The 11,315-nt window shown below is 43.9% G+C and overlaps 1 protein-coding gene across 1 annotated transcript in view; it reads left to right on the plus strand.

Annotated features, from left to right (window-relative positions):
• NAPG (NSF attachment protein gamma) overlaps nucleotides 1–5,971 on the plus strand; it is a 47,881-nt gene extending 41,910 nt beyond the window's left edge. The window contains exons 11-12 of the mRNA XM_040432208.1: nucleotides 3,478–3,607; nucleotides 5,444–5,971. Of these exons, the coding sequence (XP_040288142.1) occupies nucleotides 3,478–3,607; nucleotides 5,444–5,593 (280 nt within the window). The 3' untranslated portion in view covers nucleotides 5,594–5,971. The remainder of the gene's footprint in view (nucleotides 1–3,477; nucleotides 3,608–5,443) is intronic.
• Nucleotides 5,972–11,315: the final 5,344 nt, after the last annotated feature.

Genomic DNA, 11,315 nt, shown 5'->3' on the forward strand with positions numbered 1-11,315 from the left:
GTTTGTCTGTCTGTCCTTTATGCGCGACCAAATGACTGGAGCGATCTTCACCAAATTTGGCGCACAGGTACATCAGGTGTCTGGGAAGGTTTTAGACCGGGTCTCAGCTTTCTAGGACGTACCGTTCCCGAGATATTCCCAAAATATGACCTGCATTAGCCAATACAAGCCTGCAAGTCTTTCTCTTCAAATCCCAACTGCCATACACACGGTCACATGTCCCTTATCAGCCAATAGAAGCTCGCAGGCCCTTAGTCTCCACATACACACAGTTTTTTTATAACAACCCAGCCATTTTTCTTTACTACTGTCGTTCACTTTAGGCTAGGGCTACACAACAACAATAAGTCGCACGACACATAGGGCACAACTATGCTGCTACATGCATCCATCTTGGATGGAATTTTTGGGACTGTCGTGCCGCAGTCGCAGCATGTCTCAGTGCGACACCATAGCCTATCATTATAAAAATTGTTGAGACGAAATCTCATGTGACACATGTCATTGTGTAGCCCTAGCATTAAAGGGGCAGGGCACTGTGGAGGTCACAGTTAAAGGGGTGGACGCTGTGGAGGTCACTGTGGATGTTACTGTTAAGGGGACAGGCCACTGTGGAGGTCACTGTTAAAGGAGCGGGCGCTTTGGAGGTCACTGTGGATGTTACTGTTAAGGGGACAGGCCGCTGTGGAGGTCACTGTTAAGGGGGCAGGGGCCACTATTAAAGGGGCAACTGCTGTGGAGGTCACTGTTAACGCAGCAGGGTACTAAGGAGGTCACTGTCAAGGGAGTAGGGTGCTGTAAAACTCACTGTTAAAGGGGCGGACTGCTGTGAAGGCCAAAGTTAAGGGGATAGGCTGCTGTGGAGGTCCCATTTTAAAGTGGCAGGGCACTGTGGGGGGGGTCAGTGTTAAGGGGCGGGGTGCTGTAGATGTCACTTTTATGGGGGATACTGTCTATCTTTTAAAGACACACACAAACATTAAATGAAATAGATGAAATATAATCGTGTGAAGCCGGATCCTTCTGCTAGTATGTTATATATTTCAAATGTTGTTACTTGTACTTTGCAGCTAAATGGTCACATGGATTCTGCACTTTTATAGACGCTGGTCGTAATAAACCCCTTTGCTGGTGGTGGATCCACCAAAGTTATGAAGAGGCACCGGCCTCTACATACCTGTCGCGTATCCAGGGCCAGTCTAAGGGCTGTTTCACACGAGCGAGTCCATTGCGGGAATCGCGCTCCGTGGGCGAGTGTGATCCTCTGCTCTGGACTTGCAGGAGCGCAGGGCATTATCATGATTTATAATGCTGTGTGTCTCTGCATGACCTTCTTTCTACAGAATCATACTGACAGCTTTATGTCACTATGATTCTGTGGAAAAAAGGCCATGCAGAGACACACAGCATTATAAATCATGATAATGCCCTGCGCTTCTGCAAGTCCAGAGCGGAGGATCGCACTCGCACACTGAGCGTGATTCCCGCAATGGACTCGTCCGTGTGAAACAGCCCTAAGGGTCCATTCACACGTCCGCAATTTTTTTCCGGATTCTGAAAATATAGTGCCGGCGATGTGCGGTCCGCAAATTGCGGAACGCTCATTGCCGGTGTCCATGTTTTGCGGATCCGCAATTTGTGGACCACAAAACACCTACGGATGTGTGAATGGACCCTAAATGTAAGACTGCTTCCTTGCTGGCTTACATTTAGACATTTTCTATGCCTAAAACGGGCATAGAAAATGGTGAGAGAGAGGGGCCTGCAGGCCCCACCCATGCCACGCTCACTTTTTAGATCTGGCGTGAGCGGGGAAAAGTCATATATTGCGATGCAAATAACCTTTGCGCTGCAATCTGTGCCAGAAATGCTCCTAATATATAGGTGTTTTTCTGGATCGTAAATGACCCCATTTGTTCGTAAAACTGAGAACTGAAGATTCTACTTACAACCTGTCAAGATACTCTTACCTCCATCTTTACATAATGGAGTAAGGGTACATTCACACGACCGTGTGTAATCCTTTCCGTTTTGCAGTCCGCGAATAACTGAACCGTGTGTCCGCGTTTTGCGTAAAAATGACTTCCGTTTGTGCTCCGTATGTCTTCCAATTTTTATGGTCCGCAAAAAACGGAAGGGGGAAAAAAAGAGAAAAAAAAGAATTAAGGCCTTCAAAAAGACAAAAACGGATGACATACGGAAACCATTTCGTATGTCATCCGCAATTTGCGGATCCATTACTTGAATGGGACTGCGGACCGATCTGTGGGGACAATAGTAGAACAAGCTTCATATTTTTGCGTACTAGAAATGCGGAAACACAAATGCAGACAACATACATAATGTTGTCCGCACATTTTATTTACCCATAGAAATGAATGGATCCGCATCTATTCCGCAAAATGCGGAACTGATGCGGATCAGATGCGGATAAAATTTAACGGTTGTGTGAATGTATCCTTATGGTGCTTTGATTGGAACCGCACTGATCTGGAATCAATGATTTAATCAAGTTGTGCAGCTTTAATAAAAAACAAGGCGGTGGGGAAGTAAGCACTTGTGTATTTTATTTTGTACGGGTTTTTGCGAATGCAGTTATTTTGATTAGACAGTTTGGCTGAATTACTTCAGGTCACTATAGTAATGTAGGACTTGGTGCCAGCGGTTGACAAATTAAGGGGATTGTCCAAGGGATAAAAATTATTGGAAAGGGTCTCAATGGAATAAAGACGCCATACTCACCCTCAGTGATCCCTCACTGCTCCCATTTGGAGGCATACCAGATCTTCTCTGGTCTCAGTTAAGCATTGGAAGCGGAGTGTGGGAGATCGGTGAAGGGGACTATGTTTTTGGTTTTTTTTTTTAAACCACCCCGTGGCTTTTCCCAATAATTTTTACCCCCTGGACATCCCCTTTAAAGGAATGTCACTATTAGGCCTCATGCACACGGCGATTGCCCGGCTGTGGCCGTATTGCATACAGTGGGTCCGCAATACATGGGCAGCGGCTGTGTGCACCCCACATCGCGGATGCGGACCCATTCACGTAAATGTTTACGCAATCCGGGAGATGCGGTGCGGAACGGAAGCACTACGGAGTGCTTCCGTGGTGTTTCTGTCTGTGCCTCCGCACCGCCAAAAAAATAGAACATGTTCTATTTATTTTTTTTACGGTTGCGGACGGATCACAAACCCATTCAAGTTGAATGGGTCTCCATTTGTCCCAGCCGCCGCACGGATGTTGCCCGTGCATTGGGGACCGCAAATTGCGGTCCCCAATGCACGGAACGGCCGGGTGCATGAGGCCTTATCCTGTAATTGTTATTCTCTCATTGTATAATGTATATAGTTAGATGCGCGTTTTAATAGCAAATATAATTGTCAATGGATTTAGAAGGAACTGTCATTTGCTAAGTGATTTGCATGTACCCCTTAAATGATGATCTATACATGGTACATTATGATTTCTTTTGTACAGTATTCCAGGTTTCAGCGGTAGTGAGGACTGTACTGCGCTGGAACAGCTACTAGAAGCATATGATCAGCAAGACCAGGACCAGGCGTGTGAAATTTGCAACTCTCCACTTTTTAAATACATGGATAATGATGTAAGTGCACGGAGTCTACATTGTAACTTGGTTTATAAGCAAACCTTGTTACTTTAGCCATTAGCTGGGTACCCTGAGCTTGTTTTGTTTTTTATGTTTTTGTTTTTTATATATTTATTAGATTTTACATATTTTTGGGGGTTAGGAGGCAGAGGGGATGAAAAAAAAACATAATTCTGCTTTTGTTTTTTTTGCACTTACAGTGCACAAAAAGGTAATAAAAAAAAAGGTAACGTGTCAACTTTTGTTACAAATCTGATAGTACGATCCAACAATGCCACAGGTTTAACTTGAGCTCTTAGCATCATAGATCCCTATTCCATTATGTATTGGTACATTCATTAACAAAAAATAATGCACCATGTAGGAGTTGTTAGAATCAAATGAAACTTTCTTAGTGTGAATGTACTGGTGATATATGTACCTGATTACAATATTAGAGCAAAAGAATATGTTTATTGGGGAAAACTGTACAATTAAAAGGAGGCTCTAGTACACTGATGGGCCACCTCTAGCCTAGATACAAGATAATATATATTTGGGCATGGAGGCATACGGGTTCCATATGGTATCCTGCAGCATGAGTGCAAGTGCCCACAGATGTTGCAGCTGGGTCTGTAGATTCTGCACATCTGTAGGTTGCAGAAGCTGGCATCCCTGGCTGGTCCCATAAATGTAGTTTGGCAGTAAATCTGGTGACCGGGTAGGCCAAGCTAGCGGGCTGAAATCTGGCGGAGACATTCCTGGCAAACCCTTGCTGTGTGTGGCCGAGCATTATCCTGCTGAAAAATTGGAAGTTCTGCCATTAGAGGAAACACAAGACCACAGGATGTCCTGGTAGAGTTCTTTGTGTGTATAAAGAAGGTTCACCTGTGTCTGGATGGGGGACAACTACAACTAAACCGTGGCAGCTGTCCATGCTTGTCAGCAGATCAAACAATCCTCTCTATTGGTGGTCTCTCTGCCCTCGCGTAACCACAGCTCCCAATACCTCCTATCAGCTACGTCATGATGGCTGACAATTCAACAAAACGTCCATCCTGCTTCTCTTAGTCCAAGGATCTGCTCTCTCAAAGTCTGTCAACTGGGCAAAATGTCTTTGCGTGCATTGTAGAGGCAGGTCTAGCAGTCAACAATATCTCACCAAGAGGTATAATACCCAAAAGTAGCCTCTGAGAGCCTTTTATACCCTTTTGTGGCAAGACCCAGTGTCTAATCAGACTACACCTGTAATCATTTTCATATCTGCCTGAGACATAACTACATGCCAAGTTTTGCAGCAATCCAACATTTCTATCTGGGTGCCTTTTTATTTTATAATTATTATTTTTTTTTTACATTGAGTGTATGTAATGTTGCGTCAAGGGATTTATAGTGTCTGATCTTTTTGTCTATAATAATATTTTTTTAATTCTGAATGTAAAAGTGGGAGCTTATGGCAAGAATTTATAGCAAATGGAAACCAAAACAGACAATAAGGTTAAAGGGGTTTTCCAAGATTTTACTACAGGATATGTCCTCAGTATCTGAACGGTTGGGGGTCTGACACCTGGGAGCCCTGCCCATCAGCTGTTTCAGAAGGCACCGCCACATGCAGTAGTGCTGTGGCCTTTTTACAACTTTTTTCCTAGGTCAGTGACAACATGTTCATCAGTCATGTGGCCTAGGCGCCGCTCACAGGAGCATTGGTGCCTTCTCAAACAGCTTAACTCCCAACGATCAGTAGTAAAATCTCGGAAAGCCCTCTGAAACTAATTAGGCTTTCTGTTCCTAGCACTAAAATGTGCACAGTGAAATTCTAACACATTTTTTTATGTTTATTTCCTGTTGTGATAGTATGCCAAGCTGGCATTGAGCTTGGCAGTTCCAGGAGGTGGCACCAAAAAGAAATCTCCAGCAACCTCACAGAATGGTGTATCACAGCCGGCACAGGGCAGCTCCCACACTGAAGAAGATGATGATGAATATGCCGGAGGCCTCTGTTAGGATTGTCGTTGCTGCACACCTATTTTATGACATCAAGTCCATCCCTTATATCTACAATAGTCACCACAGCAGATATAATATGAGATGTTTAATGACTTGCTTTGTTTCATGGCTTTATTGTGAAAGATAAATTTCTACTTCTATCACATTCTATCTATACAAGAGCTCCAAAGAAAAATACTTAAGAGAGTGGATTTGGATCAATATTATTCCCCTGTGCTGCACAGTTAGCCATTGTATCTACATAAATAATTGTAGCATGGAAGTTTACTTTGTCATAGACTGATTAAGTGAAGTGAATCATTTGTACAAATGTGTTTCCTGTAAATTACTGGAAGTAATTGTGACCTGGCTATTAAATATTTATATCGAGCTGTATGCCATTTGAGTTCAATTCATGCACGTATATCTGTACTTGTAATATCTGTGTGATGGCAAATTCACTTCTGCTGAAGACTCCTGTCCGGACTAACAGATTGTTCTGCCAGGAGCACACACACACACACATCAACCCCATATTAAATTCCAGAATGGGCCCTATACCTACACTCACCTAAAGAATTATTAGGAACACCTGTTCTATTTCTCATTAATGCAATTATCTATTCAACCAATCACATGGCAGTTGCTTCAATGCATTTAGGGGTGTGGTCCTGGTCAAGACAATCTCCTGAACTCCAAACTGAATGTCAGAATGGGAAAGAAAGGTGATTTTAAGCAATTTTGAGCGTGGCATGGTTGTTGGTGCCAGACGGGCCGGTCTGAGTATTTCACAATCTGCTCAGTTACTGGGATTTTCACGCACAACCATTTCTAGGGTTTACAAAGAATGGTGTGAAAAGGGAAAAAAATCCAGTATGCGGCAGTCCTGTGGGCAAAAATGCCTTGTGGATGCTAGAGGTCAGAGGAGAATGGGCCGACTGATTCAAGCTGATAGAAGAGCAACGTTGACTGAAATAACCACTCGTTACAACCGAGGTATGCAGCAAAGCATTTGTGAAGCCACAACATGCACAACCTTGAGGCGGATGGGCTACAACAGCAGAAGACCCCACCGGGTACCACTCATCTCCACTACAAATAGGAAAAAGAGGCTACAATTTGCACGAGCTCACCAAAATTGGACTGTTGAAGACTGGAAAAATGGTGCCTGGTCTGATGAGTCTCGATTTCTGTTGAGATTCAAATGGTAGAGTCCGAATTTGGCGTAAACAGAATGAGAACATGTATCCATCCTCTGATGGCTACTTCCAGCAGAATAATGCACCATGTCACAAAGCTCGAATCAATTCAAATTGGTTTCTTGAAAATGACAATGAGTTCACTGTACTAAAATGGCCCCCGCAGTCACCAGATCTCAACCCAATAGAGCATCTTTGGGATGTGGTGGAACGGGAGCTTTGTGCCCTAAATGTGCATCCCTCAAATCTCCATCAACTGCAAGATGCTATCCTATCAATATGGGCCAACATTTCTAAAGAATGCTATCAGCACCTTGTTGAATCAATGCCACATAGCATTAAGGCAGTTCTGAAGGCAAAAGGGGGTCCAACACCGTATTAGTATGGTGTTCCTAATAATTCTTTAGGTGAGTGTACGTCTACCTGCTTAGAGCTCCCTCAAATGTGATTGTCCACTGTCATTTTATAGCATATAAATCCCTCCAGTTACTGTAATAGAGTGATGGAATTATCCTGTCTTCAGACACCAACTCTTTTTAGAGTTATACAGCTACTACTGATCTCAGTTGGACATGTAAAAACCAGTATTCAGTGAGCTACGCATAGTGGTTACTGCAGGAAAACACCATCCGGCAGATTTATTATGACTGTCGTTTCATGTGCCGGTCTAATAAAGATCGTTGGAGTGAATGGCAAAATTCTTAAAATGTGCACACCTCTTTGGACTATCCTAAAGTCATAAAATGAAGCCATGCTCCCATTTTCAACCTTTGATGAGTTTGGCACAAAATTTTTTGTTTTTTTTTGAGCCAATTGCTACGTTTTGGTGCCCAGTTTTCACCCAAAGGAACCTAGAGGAACAGCTCGATGCCTAGTCTCCTCCACTAATGCAGGCAGGTACATGGTTTGCCTTGATGGAACATACTCCACTGTGCGAATACACTATATCAAATTAGGAAATACCGCATTCTCCCGCTGAGATAAGAAGTCGGAAGGCTTGTATGTAATATTACATTTTTCTTTTATTATGACTGCGCTGGGACTACACTGACACTACTGAAGAGTAATCAAAGAAAAACTAAATGGAATCACAGAAGTCTGTTAATAGTCCACATCTGGTACAAGGCTAGTTGAGCATAGGCACCCACCTAGGGTGCCATCTTGCAACAAAGGTTGAGGGGGCCCAAATTTGTTTTATTTTTTAAATAGGGATTTAATGCCTATAGCAAAAAGATTAACTGAGATCGACAATTATCCCTACAGCACAAATATGTAAAGGACATTTTACTGTTGAAGGGCTTATGATCACATGACCATCTGTGAAGGTCATGAAGCCAATGATTTTTTAGCTTAAAAGCTCCACAGAGGAGAAGAGTGTGAGAGGTGACCTGTGTACCTGTCTGGGGTCCTTGTTTAGTCTGTCTGTATTTAATTAGGGGGCCTTGTCTGAGGTCTTTTTTATTTAGGAAGTCCCCAATCTGGGGTCAGTATTTAAGGGGGTCTGGGATCTGTTTTTATGGTCTGGTCTAGGGTCTGTAGTTAGGTTTGATTTATTTCGGGGGTCTGTATTTACTTTATGGTCTGTTCTAAGGTCTCTATCTTTCGGGTTCTCTAGTTTGCGTTCTAGGGTCTGTTATTTGTTTTTTGTGGTGGGTGGGGCTATAATTATTTTGGGTTCTGTTTATTCTGAGGTTTGGTTGATGTTTTTTATTAATTTCAAGGTGTGGTGAAAATGATATCCACTACTTGTCTCCACCCAAAACTGGCTGATCATACAGCAAGATCCCTGCACTCTCCTGCTATCCTAATTGTAGACCAGAGATTGGAGGGCACCAGACAGCACTGAAGAGTTAAGTAAACCGTCCATAAAACATAACCCATTTACTTTAATAAACTAAGGCTACTTTCACACTTGCGGCAGAGAGATCCGGCAAGCAGTTCCGTCGCCGGAACTGCCTGCCGGATCAGGCAAAATGTATGCAAACTGATGGCATTAGTAAGACTGATTAGGATCCTGATCAGTCTTAAAAATGCCTGATCAGTCGAAAAAATGCATTGAAATGCCGGATCCGTCTTTCCGGTGTCATCCGGCAAAACGGATCTGGCATTTATTTTTTTCACCTTTTTTTCGATCTGCGCATGCACAGACCGGAAGGACGGATCCGGTATTCTGAATGCTGGATCCGGCACTAATACATTCCTATGGGAAAAAATTCCGGATCCGGCATTCAGGCAAGTCTTCAGTTCTTTTCGCCGGAGATAAAACTGTAGCATGCTGCGGTTTTCTCTTTTGCCTGATCATTAAAAACGACTGAACTGAAGACATCCTGATGCATCCTGAACGGATTACTCTCCATTCAGAATGCATGGGGATAAAACTGATCAGTTATTTTCCAGTATAGAGCCCCTGTGACGGAACTCTATGCCGTAAAAAGAAAAACGCAAGTGTGAAAGTACCCTAACAGTGTTCCCATTACCCTCTTCTCTGCCAATGACCCAAACACCAATCATTTTGAATTGGGTTTTATGGCTAGAGGTTGGAGGGCCACAGTTTTCCTTATTTGCTTAGAGCAGGAGTCAGCAACCTCCAGCTGTTGCGAAACTACAACTCCCAGCATGCTCCATTCATTTCTAAGGGAGTCTTGAGAACAGCCAAGCAAGTATGCATGCTGGGAGTTGTGGTTTCACCACAGCTGAAGCGCCAGAGGCTGCTGATCCCTGGCTTAGGGGCCCCAAAATGCCTGGTCATGGCCTTGGTTTAGCCCTAGGCTGACTAAGAAGAGTGATTCCAGTAAAGGGATAGGGAATTTGTTTTAATTAAAAAAAAGCTTTTTCAGCCCAGTCGAAGTAGAAACAAAGAGCAAGGGCTCATGTACATGAACGTATTTTTTGTCCACATCTGATTCCCTTTTTTTTTTGGGTGGTGTGTGGACCCATTCACTTCAGTTGGGCTGCGAAAGATGCAGACCGCAATCCATATGTCCCTTCTGCTGCCCTGCAAAAAAATAATAAAAAATAGAACATCTCCTATTCTTGTCCGCATTATAGGACTGTTCTATTAGGGGCTGGCCGTTCCGCAAAATGCGGAATACACGCAGCCAATGTCCATCTTTTGCCGATCTGCGATTTGCAGACCACAAAAACGGCAATGCCTGTGTGCATGAGCCCTCAAATAGGTTAGTGTATATCCTACCAAAGAGCTGATATTTTGAAATCTATACTTGAGGTGGTCACATTATGGCACAGCTCCTGAAAGAAGGCAACTAATGGCTGCAAGACATAAGCCCGGTCTTAAAAAAAAAAAAAAAAAAAATATTCATTTGTGGACTGCTGATCATTTTACTTTTCTGTCATGTTCAGGTATATGTTTAACCCGTTTAAAACTGGGCCAGGCAATTTTTTTCTATTCGGTTATATAAATGATTTTTTCACCTTTTTTCCCATGATACATGGGGCTTTATTTTTGTCTATTCTTCACGTTTTTAAAGGGTTTTTTTTGTTAATAGCACAACTATTTTTCTAATTATGTCCCCTTTCCATGACAGTTGTTTTGATATATTGGATGTATGGGTTTCTTTTTGCTGGGGGTCAGGCTAGAAGCTGCAACGTGGCATGTGGTGGCGTTTTTTTTTGTTTTTTGTTTTTTTTGTCTTTTTTTATTTTATTTAAAGGGGTTGTCTCACTTCAGCAAATGGCATTTATTATGTATAGAAAGTTAATACAAGACACAAGCCAGCAAAGGACAATTGCAATACATTAGTAAGTGCCTTGTATTAATTTTCTCTACATAATAAATGCCATTTTCTAAAGTGAGACAACCCCTTTTAAAAATGTTTATTTTCCCTACGCCTCCACAACGGCAGTAAACATGGAGATTATCCCGCCTTCTCAGGGACAGGAAACAGCTTTGTGGATCAGCCCATATAAGGCCCCCTCCCTCTTACCTCTCCAGTTGTTTTCCTGTCCCTCAGAAGGTCAGGACTTGCCGGATCAGTCACGCGCCCAGCCTTTTCGGTTTGTTATCCCGGCTCTGGCCGGAGGGCTGAGGCAGGGGATAGGGTCGCGGAACTCTGCAAGAAGTTCCTCCTTCCCTGTGGTTTAAGCCCAGCGTTGCTGGCCACCCCGGGCTTTGGACCCGCGTCCAGTGCGGACCGGCCCTGTTTCTGCGAGCCGGGGGAGCGTTCCTGGGCCTGGGAGCGCTCCCCACACATTTCCCCTATGCGCGCGCGCCGGCAGTTGAATTCTATGTGACGTCGGAGGCCGGCGCGTGACGCGGGGGGGGGCGGAGCATAATGTCGTCATCAGTGGGAACCAGGAAGTAAAGGAGCGCGGCTGCCGGCGTTCCAGGCAGCTCCTGCGCTCTTCTCCCGAGAATGTCCCAGCAAGCTGACGATTCGCCCAGGCGGCCCACAGATTCCTCCAGGCCCTCTAGCCCGGTAAGCCTCCTCCCATTACTAAATAACAGGGTGCCTTATCCTGTATGGGGGTCTCCTTGGTGGTGGTTCTTTACCCTTCTCTTTAGAGACTAAGGATAAAACTTT

The sequence above is a fragment of the Bufo bufo genome, chromosome 5 (assembly GCF_905171765.1).
Source record: "Bufo bufo chromosome 5, aBufBuf1.1, whole genome shotgun sequence".
NCBI lineage: Eukaryota > Metazoa > Chordata > Amphibia > Anura > Bufonidae > Bufo > Bufo bufo.